The 24,899-nt window shown below is 38.9% G+C and overlaps 1 protein-coding gene across 1 annotated transcript in view; it reads right to left on the bottom strand.

The window, feature by feature from the left end:
• TCERG1L (transcription elongation regulator 1 like) overlaps nucleotides 1-24,899 on the bottom strand; it is a 142,991-nt gene that overhangs the window by 18,807 nt on the left and 99,285 nt on the right. Inside the window, exons 5-8 of the mRNA XM_075843161.1 lie at nucleotides 17,978-18,094; nucleotides 9,428-9,519; nucleotides 9,018-9,106; nucleotides 791-945 (exon numbers count right to left, since the gene is read on the bottom strand). Of these exons, the coding sequence (XP_075699276.1) occupies nucleotides 791-945; nucleotides 9,018-9,106; nucleotides 9,428-9,519; nucleotides 17,978-18,094 (453 nt within the window). The remainder of the gene's footprint in view (nucleotides 1-790; nucleotides 946-9,017; nucleotides 9,107-9,427; nucleotides 9,520-17,977; nucleotides 18,095-24,899) is intronic.

Raw genomic sequence — 24,899 nt, forward strand, 5'->3', positions numbered from 1 at the left:
ATCCATTATATCTGTCATGGCTCCTGTAAAAACGGAAAACATGACACAAGTGTGAACGAAGCCTAACTCACAGTCGCTAAGGTTGGGTTCACACTTGTGTTCGACTTTCCGATTTTCTGCTCTATCAGATGAGCAGAACAACGAAAATATTGGAAGCACCGGTTTTGTTGCACGATGGATACCACCAGTGGCCGATGGAACCTATTGACCTTAATGGGTTCCATCGGGGTTGCGTCAGGGTGCCCATGGTTTTAACAGAAAAAATAGCTCAATAGTGCAATGGAGGCAGTTAATGGGGCTTCCAACACAGTTGTGAACAAGGCCTTATTGCTATATCAATGTTTTTCACATCTTTTAATCTAAATATTCACTACTGTTTTTTGGAGCTTATCACAAATATGTAAAGGATGCCAGCCCAGGGTGGGCCATTTATATGGATACACCTAAATAAAATGGGAATGGTTGGTGATATTAACTTCCTGTTTGTGGCACATTAGTATATGGGAGGGGAGAAACTTTTCAAGCTGGGTGTTGACCATGGTGGCCATTTTGAAGTCGGCCATTTTATATCCAACTTTAGTTTTTTCATTGGGAAGAGGGTCATGTGACACATCAAACTTATCAAGAATTTCACAAGAAAAACAATGGTGTGCTTTGTTATAATATTGACCAACATATAGAAGCAGCGAAAATACCAGTCATTATTCACTAAATAAAAATGCTATATAGTAGCAAATTATTTTGTATATTGAATGAAAATAGAATAAAAATAATCACAGCTCTTAGTTACTTGCGGGAGATTCCAATTTGCGTTTATGTGGGGGGTCCTCAATGATTCTATTTATATCCACTCGATTCTTTAAGTCGATTGGCTTGTCCCAAACTGATAGTTGAATTGTAGGGTTAAAGAAAAATACTTTGTCGTCTCCAGTCCATACCACACACCTAGGAATAAAAAGCAATAGAAAAATTGCATATAATTCATCCTAAAATAAAACATAGCCAAAACAATAAAGAATGTTTACACAATATAAAACAACATTCAATGGATGCTTGCAAAGTCGTTAAATTGATGGCCAAATGTAATTAAATTTAGGGTACTGCTTACCTCCCCTAGCAAGCAAAAGCTAATTTATAGAGGATTTCCAGGTTAGAACCCATGGAAATCTATGGAATACTAAGTTTAGACCAGTAGAACCGGGGTGAGTCCAGATACTGTGATTGTAATACAGAGGCTCAAATGTGTTTGAATAATTGCCTTCTGAAACTAGCCTTATGGAAGGTTCTCTGTACTTTTTATGGTAAAAAAAATTGCCCTTTACAGCACTCCATATAGTTAGGCATGGTATTGCAGGTAAACATTTCCAAAAAACATTCCTGGTGATGATGTATAAACTATTCAAAATAAATATATAAAATCCAGAGCTGGCAGGGTCAAAACCCCAAAGAAAGACATCTAGCGGTTTGCTATATGTGAATGTTTAAAACATCAAAATAAGGTTTTAAGATGGCAAATTATCCTAAATCTTCCTCCATTCAGGCTATATCAATTACTAGATAACCTACTCTGGGTATCTGCTGATTACTATTAAGCCTTGTTCCCACTGCTTTTTTTTATAGGCTGTGCTCACATATTGCAGATTTCTTGTGGTTTGAATATGTTTTAGTTGTTTGTTTTTTTTACAAAATCACTGCATGTGAATACAGTCTTACAGTAGTAGCTAGCTGTTTATGTTAGTGAACAGGATTTAAAAATATTTTTTCTTCTGTAAACCTGATTTACTTTAGGAGTAGTACCAGAATCGATAATTATCACCTATTCACAGAATAGGTAATAGTTGTCTTATCGCTGGGGTCCCCATCGCTAGAACCCTCACCAATCATGAGAACAGGGGTCCCAAACCCCCTGTTCCTTGTCATTGCTTAACCACAGTGTGGACATTGAATGGAGCAGCGGTCGAGCATGCATGCGGCTGCTCTATTGAAAATGTATGGGACTGACGGAAATAGCCAAGTACAACACTCGGCTGTTACTGTCAGTCCTAAAGACATTGAATAGAGTGGCCTGCGTTAGAGATGGAATGTTATACGTCCTATTAGCTGGAGTGGGGTCAGGTGGCCTCACCCCAGAAGTTCAAGGGTTTGTGGTCATTGTAGTAGGCCTCTTTGGACTCCAGCAAAATGGTTTGTCTTCCCACCTTCTCTTTTATGGGACTTTTGTTTTTCCTTTACTTCCTTGTACGTTTTATTTATGAGCAATAAATAAATATATAAATATATGGGTTCTTATTTCATGATATTTATTTTTACTTAAAAAAAAAAATACGACAACTTGGCGTTTACAGTGGCCATACACTGACAGGGGCAGTCAATAGGATTGTTACTGTGATTATTAACACCTGTAATGGATAAATAATAAAACGGTGGTTGACCTCCACCTATTAAATTAAAAAAATTGGCGCACTGTATGTGCCTTTTTGGGGAACTGAAGGGTGGGCCCCTAAGATAGTTGGTTTGGTTTATAGCTCTCTGGCGTCTATGAGAAATTCCTTTAAGATTTGTAGAATAACAATGTGGAATATTATATTTGAAATGATAAAGTATCACGTCATTGACTGAATATATCAGGTAAACAAGCCACACAGCATGCCTATGTATAGATGTATGGGATGAAGCTCGATTGCATTCACGTTCTCTTGTAAATCTGAGAACCACTAATTTGTTCCACCTGCATCAGTGTCTACAGAGTGTCTACAGAGCACCTGATGTGGTAAATATATGGGTATGTGCCAGTAAGCAGCTGGGCATGTGAGTTGTGTTATTAAACAGAGCAGAAAGCAATTAAGATGCATTGTACATTATGCAGATTCCAGTTAGCACCAATAATGCCATTCTGAAAGAGTATTTCAAGAGTGTATTTCTTCAATACAACATATTTATACCATTTTCAGACTTAATGCGATGGAATCCTTGCAAGAAAATGATTCCTTGGCCTGAATCTCTGCCAAAAAGTCTTTCTAAGTAGAATTTGACTTACTTAGGAACTGTCTGTATTATATTCAAGCAGATGCATCTTTACAAGTTAGCAATACAATGACAAGGTACAGTACAATGCGCTCCAACTTCATTTATTGGATCAAGTGTGATTACCATTTACAATGTCTGAGCTGACAGTGTTGACTGCATTATCAAACTTACAATATCACACATCTATAAATCTGGACATATACTTTAGATAGCCATTGGTTGAATGATTATTCATCAGACTCATTCATCAGACTCAGACTCATTCATCACATTTCAGACTCAATGTGATGGGGATCCTTGCAAGAAAATTATTCCTTTGCCTGAATATCTGTCAAAAAGTCTGTAAGTGGCATTACACCAGGTACTGTACAATGTGCTTGGACTACTTCATAACTTAGATGTGATCAATTCCAGGTGGATCCTGCTTGTCAAAGATACGCAAAACCCGCTGACACTGAACTCTTCAGGTCCACGGGATTTACGGATTCAGGTCTTAGTGAAAGTAATAACAGCTCTGTAGACTGGACACAGAGCAATTGTATCTCAAAAAGTAAAAGTAATTTTTAACAGAAACTGATTTTAAAAGTTGCACCAATCAAACTGACTGACATTTTTATAAAAAAAAAACTAAAAACACCTTCAAAGGTTTACATAGCCCTTACGATTTTTTGGGGCAAACAGGTGCATAAAATCAAGCCCACAATTATGAAATCTCTATAGAGAAACATTGATTGCAGTATGGGTATGGTAGGTAGGAGAGCACTACCTACCCGAATGCATAGTACCTACTGTAAAATTTGGTGGAGAAGGGATAATGGTCTGGGGCAGTATTTTCAGTGAAGGATAATGTAAATACTACAGTATACAAGGACATTTTAGACAATTGTATGCTTCCAACTGCCTTTTAATTTTTGAATGGGATGTCCAACAAGCTCATATAGGTTTGATGGTTAGGTGTCCCCATACTTTTGGCCATATCGTTTATCTCATTGGCTACATGAAGATTATTTTTTTTTTACAGCTTCAAAAATGAATTTCTGTCTTTGTAAAGGAAAGCTTCTTAATAGAATTATCGTCTTATTCTGAACAGATCAGAGACAGAACTGCTCTCCAGGCATAATATAGACTAAGCAAATCCCACTGGAGCATATCGTAGTCCCAATAGCAATGATATCTTTTTACAAAATAAATAACCGAGAAAAATCAGGTAGTTTTGAGAAACGTTGCTTATGATTCCTGTCAGAGAAGCATTTATTATCCCAGCTGTACAACACATTTTTATGATGTCTCTGCAGAGCTGTTTTTCACTCACACATAAATTTGGCTACAGAATTCACAGGCACATTAAATTTAAATGCAAATTCAACTTTATTATCAGAAGTGTCATAAAATTGCTTTAGTAGTTTCCAAGTTGACAAAAAAAAAACATCGATTTGTTTTTAAAAATACAATTCTTGTTAAATTGTTATTTTCTTCATTGGTTTATATAAAAAAAGGACTAAAACAAACCTATGTCAAATGTCAAATCTTCTGTGCTTCGCAGACTCTGTGGCACATAACATTGACTTATAGACCACTTCAATAAACATAGTGTTCTCTAATTTGTTTCCCAGAAAAAGTATCAACAAATCATCAGCATGTGGCAGAATTCCATCTATTATCCAAAAAGTTTAGGTAATATGCCTTATTTCTTTTTATCAGAAATCGTTATAGAACCACGACACTAAGGCACAAGTTGCCCCAGCTGTACAGTCCCACCACTGCTGTACAGTCCCACCACTACTGTACAGTCCCACCACTACTGTACAGTCCCACCACTGCCAAAGAAAACGGAATATCTCCACTTACTAAGAAAATATGTTCAAAAAGTTTATTTTTGTCACCCATGTGTGATTTTCCAGCTATTCCGAGACTTTTTCAAGCACGTCATTAAAATGTTTCAGTACAAATCATTGCACATGGGTGACATTTTTTTTTAACATATTTTCATTGTTCTTCTGTTTTCTTTGGCACTGTTTGGACCTTATAAGTACGTCTCTTTGGTGCAATTGTATGAAGGATAGGGTCTCCCTGACATTGTTTGGTTCTGTAACCTGGATACTTGTTGTAAGGTCCATCAATGGCATACTTAGAAGGAAGAGCAAAACAAATACATCACACCATCACCTCCGCCTTTAGGGTAGAAGGTTTCTGATGGACAGAAGGTTCTAGATGGACATTACATGATAATGATATGAAAATGAATGAAAAATAAGTAATTGTGTAAGAATTTACAGTGCAGGAATGCTCACTTCATTGCAATGGAGAACAAATAACTATCACCCACATACATATACTGTATTTGATACAGTAAGTTCCAAGCTTGTACATCACCATAGTGCATTATTATGCAATAACTGAATGTTGTGGATGTGAATTACTATATATACAGTTTCAATTCTCTTATATTCTATGTTTATTGGGGCTCATCTTGCAGAAGACCACCCATCTAAAAGACCATTTTTCAAATTAGGGTGGGTGTCTCAATCAGATTTAACTTTCTGTTTACAATTTCTCCATAAATTAATTATGTCAAACGTAGCAAAGGGGGTGGCAATAAAGAAATTGTTCCTTTCTGCACCTAGATGCCAACTATGCATCCTGAACCACTGGTGTACGACACAGATACAGCCTAATAAGAGAAATATTTATTTCAACTTGCACACAGCTGTTTTTGTCTTATTAGTCTTCATCAGTTCTAGATGGCTCTATAAAAGTAGGGCTTGGAACGTCCTAATCCATTTTAGGTAACAAGGTTAGGGTGAGGAGGGCTAAAATTAACCAAACACCCCTTACTCAAGCAATTTGGAAGACAGTAGGGCCCTCTTAAAATAGAAGGTATTTATATGCCTATTTTCAGGGCTGAGGTTTTGAAAAATGTTCTGAACCTTAAAACGAGCCTCCGGGACTCAGGACAAAAATATAACTGTGATGGGGTATATGGAGTAATATTATCTGGTGTCCTCCAGTTGCGCACCTCTGCTGTGGATCTGCCATTTTAGGGGCCCCTCTGTGTTGTCTCAAAATGACCACAGCGCTTCTCAGATTGAGTCGAAGACACTCCCTCTGTTCACAGATTGGACAGAACGGCTCACGTGAGCAGCTCTGGCTAATCCAAGAACAGTGGGAGTGTCTCAGACTCATAGTCTAAGAAGCGCTGCAGCTATTTGGAGACCGCAGAGAGTGAACCCTAAAATGGCAGATCAATGGCATAGGGGGACAACTAGAGGGCACCAGATTATGCTACTGTATATACAGCATCATATTTATAATTTTGTCCTGAGACCAGAAGGTCACATTAAACAACTTCTTTAAATGTACATGTCAGGAGCCTGTAGGCACAAATAGACTGGCGCTTAAGACTCCGCCCATAAATTAGGCCCCACCTTAACCCGTTAGTGACCGCCAATACGCCTTTTCACGGCGGCCACTAACGGGCTTTATTCTGATGCATAAGCCTTTTTCCGGCACTGCATCAGAATAAGGTAAACAGAGCAGGGAGGTGTCAAATCTCCCTGCTCTGCCGGGTGAGATCGATATTAGTATTGATCTCATCCGTTTAACCCTTCAGATGCGGTGCTCAATAGCGTGCACCGCATCTGAGTGTTTTTTGGAGAGAGGGAGGGTGCTCCCTCTCATCCCACTGACACCCGGCGATAAGATCGCCGAGTGTCTGTGTCTCCGATGGCAGCCGGGGGCCTAATAAAGGCCCCCAGGTCTGCCTGTAGCGAATGCCTGCTAGATCATGCCGCAGGAATGACCTAGCAGATGCCTGTCCGTTCTAAACGGACAGGCAGTAATACACTGCAATACAAAAGTATTGCGGTGTATTATAATAGCGATCGGAGAATCACATATTAAAGTCCCCTAGTGGGACTAGTAAAAAAGTAAAAAAAAAGTTTAATAAAGTTAATAAAAAAAAATTTGAAAAAAAAATGAAAAACCCACTTTTTCCCCTTACAAACTGCTTTAGTATTAAAATAACAAAATAAAGTAAAAAAGTTACACATATTTGATATCGCCGCGTCCGTAACGACCCCGACTATAAAGCTATTACATCACTTAACCTGCACAGTGAACGCCGTAAAAAATGAAATAAAAAACTACGGAAAAATTGCTGTTTTCTGTGAATCCTGACTTTAAAAAAATGTGATTAAAAAGTGATCAAAAAGTCGCATCTACTTCAAAATGGTACCAATAAAAACTACATGTCATCCCGCAAAAAAAAAGCCCTCATACAACTGCATCGGCGAAAAAATCAAAACGTTACGGCTCTTCAAATATGGAGACACAAAAACAAATAATTTTAAAAAAAAAGCGTTTTTACTGTGTAAAAGTAGTAAAACATACAAAATCTATACAAATTTGGTATCGTTGCAATCGTAACAACCCGCTGAATAAAGTTCTTGTGTTATTTATACCACACGGTAAAGGTCGTAGATTTAGGACGCGAAAAAGAGTGGCAAAATTTCGGATTTTTTTCTATTACCCCCAAAAAAAGTTAATAAAAGTTAATCAATAAATATGTACCTCAAAATGGTGCTATTAAAAAATACAACTTGTCCCGCAAAAAACAAGACCTTATACAGCTATGTTGACGCAAAAATAAAAAAGTTATAGCTCTTGGAATGCGACGATGGAAAAACGTAAAAAATAGCTTGGTCATTAAGGTCTAAAATAGGCTGGTCATTAAGGGGTTAAATCATGTATATGTTTAAATATTTGTCTAATCTTACAAAATAAAGCAGAACTTTGTGATAAGCTTCTCACAACATTTAATGCTCTCGGCAGCCTTCCCAAGGGGTGTCCTCCTCTTATTCTCACAGCACTATGAGTGTCTAATTAACATAAATACACATTATTTACGTAGAAATATGCACTGTTCAGTATATTTATGTGTAAACTTTTCCCTTGAACGACTATAGACATAGGCCTAGGTAAGACCAGCTCTGCTTCAGTAGCGTAAACAAATAGGCAATTTATCAGTCAGGACAATTCTCTTTGAACTAAACACAGCAGCTGTAAACCATAGATGCATGAGCAGAAATATATCAGGACAGATTTTGAGTATCTACATGAAAAGAATGAATGTTCCAATCACTGACGTTGGACAACTCCTTTAAATGCGTGGGTGGGATTGTCGTAATGCACGGCACTATACATGTAAGGCGTGTGATCATATGGACATGGCCACACAACAAACAGCTTTGAGTGACAGCTGTATAAAAGGTAAACAACATAAAAAATAACAAAAAACAAAAAAATAGAAACAATAACAGAATCTATTTTTTCGATATTTCCCCCATAATAACAATTTGGTATAAATTAAATGATACCATGTAAATGTAAAATGGTGCCTAAGAAAACTCCAACTCATCTTGCCAAAAAAGGCCTCATACAGCTACAGCAATAAAGAAAAAAGAAAAAAAAAGGATATACAGTATGTAAAGTAAAGATGAAATAATTATTTGTGCCCTTAAGACAAAAAAAGGTTGTGCCGTAAGGAGTTAAACTTTGCACCCTGTATATCACATACATGGATTATATTAATATGTGAGGTGATTAAGATCACATAATAGAATACTAAAAAAAATTGTTCTATTGACAAACTAAATTTTATATGTCTAGACAGTCTTCCAAATAGACAAAACATACCAAGAAAATAATAAATAGTTGCCTAAAAAAAAAAAAGTGTCTCATACAGCTACATCAATAAAAAAAAAAGGATATACAGTATATGAAGTAAAGGTGAAAAAAAAGTGTACCCTGTAGATTATATACATGGATTATATTAAAATGTCAGGTGGTTAAGATCACATAATAAAATTGAATACTAAAAGGAACAAAAACTTTTTACATTAACAAACTACATTTTTTATGTTTAAACATTCTTCCAAATAGACAAAACATACAAAGAAAATAATAAATAGTTTTTCTTCTTTGGACCTTACCATGGGGATCCGGGCACCGGTGTTGATGCCACAGGCTTGTTGATTTTAGCCACACAGTCCTTTTCACTTGACAACTTCAAAACATTGTCCTTGAATCCGATTTATGAAAAAGTTTAATGAAGAGCATAAACCAACAAGTCAAATCTATTGCAAAATTCAAAAACCTATTATTAATTAACCATCTGTAATTTAACAAAATGAAAAAAAAAAAAATTGTGTAAGTGATTATATTTAATTATACTTCTATATGGCAAACTGCTATTTCTGAAGCTCAAATAAAATAATTACTAGTGAGACATAATCATTACATTGTAGAAATTAAACCAAAAAAAAATCACACAAGTGAAATAGTTTTCTATCCTTGACATATAAATACGTCTTTTTACTTTCTGAAGTTAGAGAAGACGAACCTTTTCATCTGTCTTGGCAGTGTTATTTTTTCTCTCTGAATGTAAAATGAATGCAGTTGAACAAGTTGCTCTCTTTGCTTCTTTACTTTTATCTGTAAAATATGAAAATTATTTTTATAAAAAAAAAAAATGGAAAATACAGGTAGGATGCATACATTTAAGAGACTAGGCAAATGTATAAATTAAAGCTCCTGGGCCCCAATGCAAAATCTGTAATAGGGTTCCCCTCCTAATATTTGTCATTTATAAAATTGGGGTTATCATTGTGCCCCCTAAGGCTCTAGGGCCTAGTGCGACTGCTACCATTGCAATCGTATAGCTACACCCAGTAACAAGGTTGTGTTGTGGAACCCAACCAAATGAATAATCTTAGGCTCCGTTCTCATCTGCGTTGGGTTTCAGTTCATGGGTTCCGGCAGACCTTTCCGTCAGGGGAACCCACGAACGGAAACCATGGATTTCCGTTTGCATTACCATTGATTTCAATAGTAACGCTTCCGTTGCTAATGGTTTCCGTTTGTCTCAGTTCCGTAAGGTTTCCCTTTTTTTTTGCCGGAATCAATATTGTAGTCACATTTTTTTTATAATGGAGTTCAAATTGGATTGATAAGACTCAGCATGTTATGCATTAGAGGTGCAGTTCATTTAGATCACTATAGAACTATAGTGCCCCAAAAGGACACAAATGGAGTTTTGTCTAAGTATGGAAACATGTAATGGCCGCTGAGAGGCTACAATGCAGACAAATCATGGGGCGACATTTGGTTTTCCTGAAATACTTTATGGTTTTTAAATGTTTATTAATGTCCGCATGCTTCTGCAGGTGGACTCCAGTTTAATCTGCAAATAAAGGCATGGAGATTACCAAACATTTCAAAATTGCGTAAAACCGCATGTTGGCTTGGTGTTCATCCGCATTGCAGCCACACTTCCCAGCTTATACGTGTCCCCTTGCCCTTAAGTGCCCCTTTGTATCAAGCAATGACTTAATGAGGAGAGGTACAAACACAAATATGCTATGCACTGTGGACATAGCAAAACGAACAGTAAAAATACATTAAAAAAGTCCCAAAAATGTGTCAGCTAGAGCAAAAATGCATAATGTTAATAAATAATGTGTTTTATTTTTATGTTATTCTCCCTTTTCATCATATAGCAATACATTTCCCCAGTAATAACAGAAGTAACATATTGGCTTTACCCAAAAATATACCTGCTCAGTGAATCAAATGCTTTGAAGCAGAACACTTCATTATATTCCTCAGCCCAAGAGGAACATTACAGGCTGCTAATCATGCTACGGCAAAAATTACGACAAAAAAATTACTCAAACTGTAACCACTGGCCCTGGATCATAAACTTGATGACTGCAATAATATTATCATTAATGTGCAGAAGGAACTCCATTGTTCTTACGCTCCTAAATATGACAAAGAAGAATCCTGTTCCTGTAATTGGGAATAATGGATATTTGTGACCTTTGCTTCGTGAATATTTTCGTTTGAAAATTATAGTTTCATCGAGTTATAATAACAACGTTTTATATAGAAAATTTGAGAACCATTTAGTCAATTTACTTCAATCAACCAGCATGTCGCGCCTTAATTCTAAGCAATAGGGATGCGTGGAAATATACACTGGCTTTGTGATTTGGAGACTGTAGTAACATAGTTAGTACGGTTGAAAAAAGACACATGTCCATCAAGTTCAACCAAGGGATGCGAAAAGGGAAGGGAAAAATGTCTACACATTGGCATAGGAGCTGATATTTTTTTTCGTTCTAGGAAATTATCTAAGCCTTTTGTAAAGCCATCTCCTGTCCCTGCTGTGACGGCTCCTGCAGTCGGCTGTTCCATAGATTCACAGTTCTCACAGTGAAGAAGGCTTGTCGCCTGTGGAGATTGAATCTTTTTTTCTCCAGATGGAGGGAGTGCCGCCTTGTTTTTTGAGGGGGTTTTACAAGGTACAGGTTTTCACTATATTTCTTGTATGGGCTATTTATATATTTATATAAATTAATCATGTCCCCCCTTCGTCGTCTCTTTTCAGGGCTAAATAGGTTTAATTGTTTTAATCTTTCCTCATAACTTAGATTCATTCATGCCCCTTATTAGCTTCATTGCTCTTCTTTGTATTTTTTCGAACTCCTGGGCATTCTTTCCATAAACTGGAGCCCAGAACTGAACTGCATATTCTAGATGAGGCCTTACTAATGCTTTGTAAAGTGGCAATATTATATCCCTGTCCCGCGAGTCCATGCCTCTTTTAATACACGACAATATTTTGCTGGCCTTTGAAGCAGCTGATTGACATTGCATGCTGTTATTTCGTCTATGATCTACAAGTACACCCAGATCCTTCTCAACAAGTGACTTCCCCAGTGTAGCTCCCCCTAGGACATATGATGCATGCAGGTTGTTCGTACCCAGGTGCATAACTTTACATTTATCTACATTAAACCTCATTTGCCAAGTGGATGCCCAAACACTAACTGTGTCCAAATCAGCTTGTAATTTATGAACATCTTCAATAGACTGAACATTATTACATAGCTTGGTGTCATCTGCAAAAATAGAAATAGTGCTATTAATCCCATCCTCTATATCATTAATAAATAAGTTGAATAATAGTGGTCCCAGCACTGAACCCTGGGGTCACCACTTATAACCGGGGACCATTCAGAGTAGGAATCATTGACCACAACTCTCTGGATTTGGTCCTTGAGCCAATTTTGAATCTGATTACAAACCATACTTTCTAAACCTATAGACCTTAATTTACCCATTAGACGTCTATGAGGGACAGTGTCAAATGCCTTTGCAAAGTCCAAAAACACTATATACACAGTGGCCCCTCTGTCTAGGCTTCTGCTTACCTCTTCATAAAAACAAATCAGGTTGGTTTGACAACTTCTGTCCTTAGTAAAACCATGCTGGCTGTGACTTGTAATACTATTTTTTGTCATATAATCCTGTATATAGTCCCTCAATAGCCCCTCAAACATTTTTACCACAGTTGATGTTAAGCTTACTGGTCTATAATTACCCGGGGAAGGCCTAGAGCCCTTTTTGAAAATAGGCACCACATTTGCCCTGCGCCAGTCCCTTGGCACTATACCAGTCACTAGAGAATCTCTAAATATTATGAAGAGGGGGACAGAAATAACTGAACTGTGCTCTTTAAGAACTCTTGGGTGTAACCCATCTGGTCCCGGGGCCTTGTACACATTTATTTTATTTAACTTAGCTTGGACCATATGTACATTCAGCAAATACATTCACTATTGACCACAGCATCTAAGGGGTTGAACAATCTTTACAGTGAAGTGTCGGCTCAGCCACCCGCGTTGTATGGCGCAGCCTGTGAGCCCGCTCCATCCTTCATTTACACGGCTACGACTTAAATATATGTTATACGTCGGGAACGGGTTAAATTAAAAGCGTGCACGTGCATTCCCTTTATAGATGGAGGGCTCTCAGAATGATTTCCACTGGTGGCTCCAAGGAACTCCAAACCCAGGTTGGATATCACAATACACGAAATGGCGAATTCAGCACTGCAAACTCTCTTTACAGAGTGCAGTATGCCATGATGTATAATCATTGGTTTATATAGGACTGCAGATTCAACTGCTTTGTGTGTTTCACCTATATCTCTCTCACCCCTTTATTAAGAAGTAGATATATTTGTGTTGCCTTATGAATGGTTCTCGCACTTTCCTAAAGGTCAGATTGTAAGAGATTGGTAGATTACAATTCTGCGTTAGATAGACAACTTCAAAGTAGATAGATGTGTGATTATTTTCAGGAGTGGTTCCATTGAAGCTTTACTCTCAAAGCAGAGAAATAGCAGCTGTGACCTTTAAGAGGCAGTGGGACATTAGACGGGCTCTACATTGGGCTTTTCTTTAGAATGCTGTTAGGTTGTTGATTTGGGAGTGAGAAATTCATTTTATCCTTAAAATAAAATTGGCAACAATATTTTTTTATTTATTCTATGAAGTAACATCCCTTAAATAAATCTGAATGCCTTTAACTATACCTAGCAGCTAGGAATTTATCTACAAGGGGAATGTATCATCAGAAGATCACATATTATTTACTGTATGTCAGGTTTTTATTATAATAATATTTTGGTGTTATTATTTTAAAAAAATTGTTACTATCCACATAATAAAAAATCTTAAAATATTCCAGTTTTCACACTGGCCACTCGAGCAGTCAGAAAATACTGAGACTTCCTACAACTCACTTGTCAGCTTTGCTGTATAGACTGAGACAGAAGAGCAGAAACATCTTATCATCATTAGAAGGTGGACAGGTTAAGGGCCTTTTACACAGGCCGACAATCGACCGGTGCATCGAACGCCAATCAACGAGACATTGTTTATCGGCGTTCGTTTGCTCCTATCACACGGAGCTATGGATCGGGACGAGCGGTCGTTACTCTGATCGCTCATCCCCATACATTATCATCATGTCTACACAGGGCGATGTGCTGCCGACAACAATAATATTTCACTTTTTTAAAATTATACGATCAGAAGATGATCGAGCATTTGCTCGTTCATCTGCTGATCGCTGCCCTGTTTAAACAAGGCAATTATCGTCAACGAGCGTTATACGCTCGTCTGCACGATAATCAGCCAGTGTAAAAGGGCCTTTAGCTCCACTGTACTCCTGGAGGCCTAGATAAGGCAGGATATAAACACTATACACACAGATAAGGCTCTGTATATCTTTTTCTCCATTCATTGCAACATTATTTATCTTCTATATACTTACATCTAATTAATTAATTAAATAAAGTTAAATACATGAAACATTCTCTTAAAAAAAACAAAAAAAAAACTAAATAAAATGTGCAAGCAGTATATATGAAACTTGTATATTGTATGTTGTCCCATGGAAAAAAATCATGGTGCCCCCGTCCGGGTCCCGTTTTCACTGATCCCCATAGACTTAAGTCTATGAAGTGATCCGTGAAAACGGAAGGTAATAGGACATGTTCTATTTTTCAACAGACCCTCACACAGTCCATTGAAACAACAGCCGTGTGAACGGCCCCATTGAAAAACATGCGTCTGCATTGCTTTAACGGCCATCACACAGACGTATTCAACGCTCGTGTGAATAAGGCCTTAGGGGGAAGACTGGTCTTGGAGGAATGCTTGAGAGAAGTGTAGGGTATTATGAAGAGTCTAGTATTGTTATTTTCAACAATTTCTAAATAATTTTCAACAATCTCTAAATAAAGTTTGATATTACAATAATTATAAAATATTTATATGATAGTAGAGTCTAATTACTTAAGTATTGTCAAAGATCACTTAAACATGATTTGTTTTTTTTTACAACTAGAATAAGGCTCTTTATGTATTGGAATTATTGTTATTTTTATTTGGGGGGGGGGGGGGGGTTTGAATTCTTTCTATGCTGCAAGAATATTACAGTCTGCAGCACTTTTCTTCCTGCCAATTAAATACAAGAACATTGGTGGAAACTAAGGGCATGTTCAGACGTGGCGGAATTGCTTTATTGCTTTTGAATTCCGCTGCAGACAGTCCGTAGTGGAAATTCGCAGCAGCCGTTTTTTCCATTGGTCTCTATACTTTTTTAGGTAACTTAGTGAAGGAAAAAGCCATTGCGGAAAATAGGCTGCGGTTCAGAATTTTCATTCCGCAGCATGCGTGGCCGCCAGCGGAGAAGCAAAGGCTGAAATCTGCGGCAAGTCTGCTGCGATATCTGCAACATCTGAATTGCCTGTCAAATATGCAAATGAGACTGCAGATTCATTGCGTAATTGCCGCAAATTTGCAGCAACAGTTGCAAGGAAAAATTCCACCACGTCTGAACATGGCCTTAGAGACTGCATTCAAATATTAAAATCCATTGTAATTCACCAGTATCCATTCCAAAACCGATTCTGCATAGCTGTTATGACTCCGTTATAAAAACGGAAACCATGACACTAGTGTGAACGCACAACAATTTAAAGGGTCTGTCTCTTGTCTGAAGCAGCACCATTTTTGTCTTTGGGCTGTGTCTAGAGTTGCTTTTTAGCCCCATTGTAGTAAATCTGACTGAGATGCAATACCATACACAGCCAAAAGGCAAGAGTGGTGCTGGTTCTCAAATAATAGCAGAACCTTTTTTTTTTATTTTGTCCAATTCCTTTTAGCCAATCCTATGGAGGTAATTTCCATGTAAGCAACTCTTACTGATTACTTTTGTTGTCTCTTGAACACGATGAAATGTAGCATAAAAGAAACCCAAAAAAAACGGAAAAATATTTGAGTCTGTTCCTTTTCCTAACTAAGCAAACAAGCGCGAACATAATCCAAAACCATCAATTGATTTACATGCTGATAATTAAAGGTCATCACATCTTTAATAGCGAAGCTCGGATACGACAAATTCTATTTTATGATTTCTGCACAGCCATTGACCAGATGTCAAGAAGCAGCGATTATTTCTTTATTGATAATTATCTTTAAAAATCATAGTCACAAAAAGGGGATTCAGTTTAGATGGAGTCATTAGTGACATAATTGAGATAAAAAATAACACATTTTGCTGAAATGTTTTTAAGTTCTATATACATAAAACATGCAAATTGCCTTTTACATTTGACCCAGATGAGTCGGGAAGCTCATCTACATCAACATAAATTGCATATTTAATTAACACAGGCAGGAAGGAAAGCTACAGATTTTTTAGAAAAAAATATGAAAAAGCAAATAGTTACCAGCTCAATATAATGTAACCAATTTGAAAATTGCAAATACAATATAACAAATGACATTCGCCCAGCTATTAAGATTTGTATGCCACACACTGTAGCAGGCATCAGATAATGATAATAGTTATTTGTTCCACAGTTCAGTAGCCTATCCCGTAATGTCTACATATCCACTACAATAATGTATTTATTGGTTGCTCAAAATGTCTATTTCTCAGACACTGGTCATTATAACAGAAGAGGAGTCTGAATTAAATGTCTGTAAAAGTTAATGGCATGTAAAAATCAAGTTACAGAGTAAAAACTTCAGGGATTTCTTAAATGTTAACTCCACGCAAAATAAAAAACAAAAAGTTTGATACAAATTTCAGGACTGATATCTACTACAATATTGTATTTATTGTTCGTTCAAAATGCTACTTCTCAGATCCTGGCTATCATGACTAAAGATAAGACTGACTTGTATGTTGAAAGGAATTGCCCTCTTCGAACAATCCCTTTTTGTTAGAAGAGTCCCCTGATGATTAGATGATCGCTGGTTATCCCGCTGCCGGAACCCCTAGTGATCAGCTGTAATGTGTGACGATAGCCAGCAACAAAAAAGTTAAGAGCACCCGTCACCTCTCTTGACATGTCTTTTTTAGTAAATAATTGTATTCCCCATAAAGTAACAATTCTGGAGCATCTTTTCTTAGAACTCTTTGTTATGTCGTTCCTCTGTTATTCATCATAGGACTCTATGATTAAATTGACAACTGGGTCTTACCTTTTGGGGGTGTGTCCCTACACAGACTGACACTGTCCAATCAGTGCCGACAGAGTGAAACCATGTAGGGACACACCCCTTTAACAAAAGGATTGGTAACACCCAGTTGTTAATTTATTCATACATTTCTAGGAGGAATAACAGAGGAGCGCCACAACACAGTGTTCTAAGAAAGTATGTTCCATGATTGTTATTATACAAGTATTTTCTAAAATAGACATGTCAGGAGAGGTGGCAGGTTTTATTTAAATTTCTCTGCAGCAGCACCCACCCTGAATCATTAGGCTGGGTTCCCACATAGTGTAAATGCTGCGGAATTTCCACACACAATTGTGGATGAGGTGGATGAGAAAATCTCATGCCCATGCTGTGGATAAAACCACAGCGTAAACGTTAATAAATTGACCTGCGGTGCGGAATTTAAATCCGTAGCATGTCAATTTATGCTGCGTTTTCGTTGCTTTCCTGTTGCAAGTTTTCCCCATTGAATTCAATGGGGATGCAAAACTCGCAACAAAAAGCCAAGTGTTGCGACTTTTGCGGCGCAATCACAGCGATTCCACTGCAATAATCTCAACTCAGGAAAAAAAAAAATCATACTTACCCAGAACTCCCTGCTTCTTCTTTCAGTCCGGCCTCCTGGGATGACATTTCATCCCATGTGACCACTGAAGCCAATCACAGGCATTCACATGGCCTGCAACGTCACGTTAGGAGGCCGGACTATGCACGGAAGAAAGGGGATAAGTATAAACGTTTTGGGGTTTTTTCAGTACTGCTTTCCGCAGCAGAAATTCTGCCTGAAAAAACGCAGTTTTATGGACAGAATGTGCTGCGAGTTTCAGGTCCGATACGCTGCGTAGTTTTTACTTTAAATCGTTACTACTGTCTTGTGTACAAAAAGCACATAGTATCTCAATGCCAATGAGTAGGCCGGCAACAGAAAGCATGTTAGAAAAGCCTTAGAATCTGCTGAACTTTAATGTGGATTTCAGTTTTGGCTGGAATTATTTCACTAATGGTCACAGCAAAATTTGACATACCTTTTGATGCATGATCAGCTAAAGTAGTCATGAAGGTAACTGCAGGTGATTCGGTTAATCTGGCAAACCGAGCTGGCAGCAGGGGACTCACGTGGGCTCTAAATCTAGAAGGATGACCTGGTAACACAACAGTCAAAAATGTAACATGAACCATAACAAACATGATAAGAAAAATATAAAACATAGTCCAACATTTTACATTTTACTGACAAGCAATACATCGATCTCTATCACCATAATTATTCACACACACGTGATAAATATGAAAAAAAAACAGGCCTCTCACCAGATGTTTTGGGCTATATCTGGAGACTCACTTTAATCCTACTGGTCCAAAGTTAAAGCCTGTAAGGCCATGTTCAGACGTGACAGAGTTTTTCCGCTGCAAATGTTGGTGCAGATTCAGGGCAATTACGCAACGAATCTGCACCAACATTTGCATATTTGACAGGTAATTCAGACGTTGCAGATATCACAGCGGATTTGCCACAGATTTCAGTTTTTGCATTGCAAAGGTTGAAATCCGCAGTGAAATTCCGCTTCTTCTCCGTAACATAATGAGCATGCTGCGGAGGGGAAAATCTGCACCGCAGCCTAATTTCCGCACAGTTATTTTCTGCAACGTCTGAACTAAGTTTCCTAAACATGTAGAGAAACAAATGTAAAAAAACGGCTGCTGCAGAATTCCACTGCGGACTGTCCTCAGCCGAATTCAACAGCAATTCCACCACATCTGAACACGGCTTTATAGTGCAACGCTGCATTCACAATTCTGCGGGTTTTGAGACAGATTTCTAATTTCCCATCATTCTTTGCAAGTTCAATATATGTTCAGGTGATTTGCATTCTGGGAAGTGCCATCTTTACACCAGGCACTGTACAGTCATCCAATCTACTTTACTTAGCTAAGCTGTAAGGGCAAAGCCCACGTGGCGGAATTGCTCTTGAATTCCGCTGCGGACACTCCGCAGCGTTAATCCGCAGCGGAGCCGTTTCTCCATTGCCTTCCACTTCTTTTTAGTAGGCTTCGTTTAGACGAGGCTGAAAATTCCGCTGCGGAGCATAGGCTGCGGTGCGGAATTTGGTGTCCGCAGCATACAATGGATGTTGCGGACTCATGGCGGAAGTTCTCCATTGACTTCAATGGAGATTCTAAATTCCGCAATGAAGTCCGCAGCTGTCATGCACATGTTATGTGTGCTGCGGATGCGTCTTGCTTTTTTGACATGACATTTCTTCATTCTGGCTGGACCTATGTATTTCTAGGTCTACAGCCAGACTGAGGAAGTCAATGGGGCTCCCGGAATTACGGGAGCGTTGCTAGGAGACGTCAGTAAATAGTCACTGTCCAGGGTGCTGAAAGAGTTAAGCGATTGGCAGTAACTGTTTCTGCACCCTGGACAGTGACTACCGATTCCAATATACAGCAACCTGTAAAAAAAATAGAAGTTCATACTTACCGAGAACTCCCTGCTTCTGTCTCCAGTCCGGCTTCCCAGGATGACGTTTCAGTCTAAGTGACGGCTGCAGCCAATCACAGGCTGCAGCGGTCACATGGACTGCCGCGTCATCCAGGGAGGTCGGGCTGGATGCCGAAAGAGGGACGCGTCACCAAGACAACGGCCGGGTAAGTATGAAATTAGTTTACTTTCACTAGGGAAAGTGCTGTCCCTTCTCTCTATCCTGCACTGATAGAGAGAAGGGAAGCACTTTTACCGCAGTCCGCAGCAGCTAGTCCGCATCAATTTACTGCACATTTTGGGCAGATCCGCCGCAGAATCTGCAACGCAGATTCTGTGCGGCATTGATGCGGACAGTTGCGGAGGAAATCCGCCACGTGTGGGCATGCCCTTAGAGCCGTGTCTGACGACAAACTTGTTGACGGTTACCAATAACGACCAGCAGAATTGTCAGTTCAGATCTAGGATATAATAACTCAGGATCATTTCAAGACAAGTAATGCAATGTGCTTACAAAGTAAGGGCGGGTTCACACATGGCGGAATTCCACTTAAATTCCGCTGCGGACACTCCGCAGCGTTAATCCGCAGCGGAGCCGTTTCTCCATTGACTTTCACTTTAAATTAGCAGTGTTCGTTTACACGATGCGTACAATTCCGCTGCGGAGCATAGGCTGCGGAGCGGAATTTGGTGTCCGCAGCATGCTCTGTCTGTTGCGGAGCAGTGGCGGACTCATGGCGGAATTTCTCCATTGACTTCAATGGAGATTCAAAGTTCCGCAATGAAGTCCGCAGCTGTCATGCACATGTCATGTGTGCTGCGGATACGTCTTGCTTTTTTAACTTGACATTTCTTCATTCTGGCTGGACCTAGGTATTTCTAGGTCTACAGCCAGACTGAGGAAGTCAATGGGGCTCCCGTAATGACGGGAGCGTTGCTAGGAGACGTCTGTAAATAGTCACTGTCCAGGGTGCTGAAAGAGTTAAGCGATCGGCAGTAACTGTTTCTGCACCCGGGACAGTGACTACCGATCCCAATATACATGTATCTGTAAAAAAACATATAAGTTCATACTTACCGAGAACTCCCTTCGTCTGTCTCCAGTCCGGCCTCCCAGGATGACGTTTCAGTGTAAGTGACGGCTGCAGCCAATCACAGGCCAAGCACAGGCTGCAGCGGTCACATGGACTGGCGCGTCATCCAGGGAGGTCGGGCTGGATGCCGAAAGAGGGACGCGTCACCAAGACAACGGCCGGTAAGTATGAAAATCGTTTACTTTCACTAGGGAAAGTGCTGTCCCTTCTCTCTATCCTGCACTGATAGGGAGAAGGGAAGCACTTTTCCCGCAGTCTGCAGCAGCTAGTCCGCATCAATGTACTGCACATTTTGTGCAGATCCGCTGCAGAATCTGCAACGCAGATTCTGTGCGGCATCGATGCGGACAGTTGCGGAGGAATTCCGCCATGTGTGGTCATGCCCTTAATCAACTTGTTATGTTGATTATATTTATACATAAACTGTAAAATGATGTTCAAAAGTGGACATTCCCTTTAAGTACACATACAGGTAAATGTGAGGACTCATGAAAGCACAGCTGAATATATTTAAGTTACAGGTTTAACCATCTTTATCTTGACTTATCAAGAAGCTTTAACTTGACTTTTTCAATGGCTTTTGTTGTGTGACAACACGCTGCAGCAAGTTATCAGTCAAGATAAACTTGGCTACATCTGTACGTACAATCTGAAGCAAAGATGTTGCTTTCTTGAGATTTTGATCAAGCCCTCTAAGTGCACAAGCTCTAAATTATCAATCAAAGTTCATGTGCACAGATATATTACGCCTGACAAAACGTTTTATGTCACAGAAGCTAAAACTGCATGAAAAATAACATTAGAACGGAAACATCATTATTTCGTGAATGAATCCTCTTAACAGCATTTGAGAAAAGTTTTACTTCCATTCATTATTAACACAAAGCAGAAAGCCGGTATAATTAATTACAATAACTTCCCAACTATGGAACATTTATCATCTGTGACATTTATATCAATGTTTTTATGTAAATTCCAAATGATTTTTTATTTTATTCTTAAAAGGTAGCCGTTAATCATACTCAGGATTTGCCAAAATATATGCTCACACAGAGTTTTTTGCAGGCAGAAAATTCTGCTGCCTTTTTTTGAGGCTTTTTTGAGCTATCTCTTGAACAGAAATATGGAATAACCGCAAGCGTTTTTTGCAAAGAAAAGCGGCAAAAAACGCGTTTATTTCTGTCTCCCATTGATTTCAATGGGGTTTTTGAGGCGGAAAACGCCTCAAGATAGGACATGTCAGTTCTTTTTCCCGCGAGTGTTTTTTTTTTTCTCGCGGTAAAAATACGCCTCCACCTCCCATTGAATTCAATGGGAGTAAATTTCGGCCGTTTTTTGCACCAGTTTTTCTTTGCAAAAAAACTCAGTGTAAACAGGGCCCTAAAGGGAGTCTGTCCCCAGAATGTCTGTATTAGGCTATGTTCACACAGAGTTTTTTGCAGGCAAAAAATTCTGCCTTAAAATTGCGTTTCGAATTTTGAGGCAGATTTTGATCTGCCTGACCGCCATTTGCCGCGTTTTTCACTAGGACCCATTAAGCGCCACGGGCAAAAACGCCTTGAAATGCGCCTTCTCTGCCTCCCATTGATGTCAATGGGAGGTCAGAGACGTAAACGCTTGAAGATAGGGCATGCCGTTTCTTTTTCCCACGAGACAGTTTTTCCGCTCACGGGAAAAAAACGCCTCCGCCTCCCATTGAAATCAATGGGAGGCATTTTCGGACGTTCTTTGGCGCGTTTTCCAACACGGTTTCCGCGTCCAAAAACATGTCAAGAAACTCAGTCCGAACTGACCCTTAAACTAGTAACAGTGTATTGTAGAGGAGACTAACCTGTTTCCAGCATTTATTTTTAATTTCTGCTTACTGCCTCCTTTGTAGGGAAATCCGTTTTATTAACTTTATGCTAATGATCATTTAGGTGCAACGAGGGCGTCACCATTCTGTGCTGATTTACCTTAAAGGGAAATAAGCTCAGTTTTTCTGTTTCCTTTTGCAAAATAATCATTTAAAAAAAAAACGTGGCTGCCTGTAGCTGCCACTAGGGGGAGCTTAGGAGGTTGCTGCATATGAATTCTTTATTGAGTTCAACTGCAACTGTAAAGTTAGATCCCCCTAGTGACAGCTTCAGGCTGCCAGAATTGTATCATTTAAATCTATAGCTGTGTAAAGGGAAGAAGGATATTTGGAGCTCTCAGAAGAAAAAGCAACACAAATGGATTTCAGACCTCTATAAATATCAGGAACGTAGCTGTAGGGGGTGCTAATTTAGCATTTGAACCTGGGCCCCTCAACCACATAAGAAGACAACAGTATTATGAATGGCACATGGTAGATTGGAGCTCTATTTCAGAATCTGCATTGGGCACCAGGAAGTTAACACCTTCCCCCTGCTTGCATTCTGGGCCCTAATGACCAAGCCATTTTTTACGTTTTTCCATTGTCACATTCGAAGAGCTATAACTTTTTTATTTTTGCGTCGACATAGGTGTTTAAGGTCTTGTTTTTCACAGGACAAGTTGTACTTTTTAATAGCACCATTTTGGGGTACATATAATTTATTCATTAACTTTTATGAACTTTTTTTTGGAGGGATAGAAGAAAACCTGAAATTTCGCCACAGTTTTTTTGCGTCCTAAATCGACATAGTTTACGGTGTGGTATAAATAACACAATAACTTTATTCAACTAGTTGTTACGATTACAAAGAATCCCAAATTTTTATAGTTTTTGTATGTTTTACTACTTTTACACAGTAAAAACACTTTTTTTTCAAAGTTATTTGTTTTTGTGTCTCCATATTTGAAAAGCCATAACTTTTTTATAGTTCCGCTGATGTAGTTGTATGAGGGCTTTTTTTTGCGGGATGACTTGTAGTTTTTACTGGTACCATTTTGGAATAGATGCGACTTTTTGATCATTTTTTATCACATGTTTTTAAAGTCAGGATTAACAGAAAACAGCAAATTTTCCATTGTTTTTTATTTTATTTTTTACGGCGTTCACCATGCAGGTTAAATAATGTAACAGCTTTATAGTCGGGGTCGTTATGATCGCGGCGATACCAAATATATGTCACTTTTTTGCTTTATTGTGGGTTTTTTTTAATAGTAAAGCAGTTTGTAAGGGGAAAAACTGGTTTGTTTGTTTTTTCCACATTTTTTTTAATTAACTTTATTAAACTTTTTTTTACTTTTTTACTAGTCCCACTAGGGGACTTTAATATGCGATCATCCGATCGCTTTTATAATACACTGCAATATTTAAAACGGACAGGCATCTGCTAGGTCATGCCTCCGGCATGATCTAGCAGGCATTCACTAGAGGCAGACCTGGGGGCCTTTATTAGGCCCCCGGCTGCCATTTGAGACACAGACACTTATCGCCGGGTGTCAGTGGAATGAGAGGGAGCTCCCTCCCTCTCTCCAAAACCACTCAGATGCGGTGCACGCTATTGAGCACCGCATCTGAGGGGTTAAACCGGTGAGATCGATACTAATATCGATCTCACACGTTCAAGCAGGGACGCCCCTAGCCCTCAGCAACCTCGGGCAGCTGAGATCAGAGAGATTTATCGGCTCCCTGCTCTGTTTACTTTATTCTGATGCAGCGCCGTGAAACGGCTATTGCATTAGAATAAAGCCCACTAACGACCATCGTGAAAAGGCTTATCGGCAGTCATTAAGGGGTTAAAGAGGTTTTTCCAGAATCAATATTTATCACCTATCCACAGGACAGGTGATAAATATCTAATCGGTGGGGGTCCGAATGCTGGGACCCCACGACCACAACGGGCTTACCTTGCCGTTCCTGGGAGCCCCATAGGAATAGAGTGGTAGTGTGCATGCTCGACCACTGATATATTAATTTCTATGGAGCTGCCGAGCTCTATCTTCGATAGCCCCATAGAAATGAATGGAGCGGTTGCTGAGCATGTGCAGTACCGCTCCATTCCTATGGGGCTCCAAGGAAAGGCAAGGTAATATATATATATATATATCTTGTATTATCTGTATTTATGGCAGTTGCAATGAATGGGAGTCAATTAACAGAAAAATGTCATAGACTGTTACAGTCTCCAGGAAGTGATTTGAGTACAGTCCCCTCCCCCAGAGAGCAGGGAGTGACAGAGGAGCCGCATCCAGAGCTTTATCTGTGTGTGTATAGATTATAGTATTTCTATCCTGGAATATTTTATATTTTGATTATATGGATAGTCACAAAAAAAAAAAATAGGCAAACAAAAATGTAAAAACCTGATTTAAATGATACACTATATGGACACAAGTATTGGGACATACCACTTAATCAATGAATTCAGGTGTTTCATTTAGTCCCATTGCCACAGTTGTATAAAATCCAGCACTACC

The sequence above is a fragment of the Rhinoderma darwinii genome, chromosome 11 (genome assembly GCF_050947455.1).
Source record: "Rhinoderma darwinii isolate aRhiDar2 chromosome 11, aRhiDar2.hap1, whole genome shotgun sequence".
NCBI lineage: Eukaryota > Metazoa > Chordata > Amphibia > Anura > Rhinodermatidae > Rhinoderma > Rhinoderma darwinii.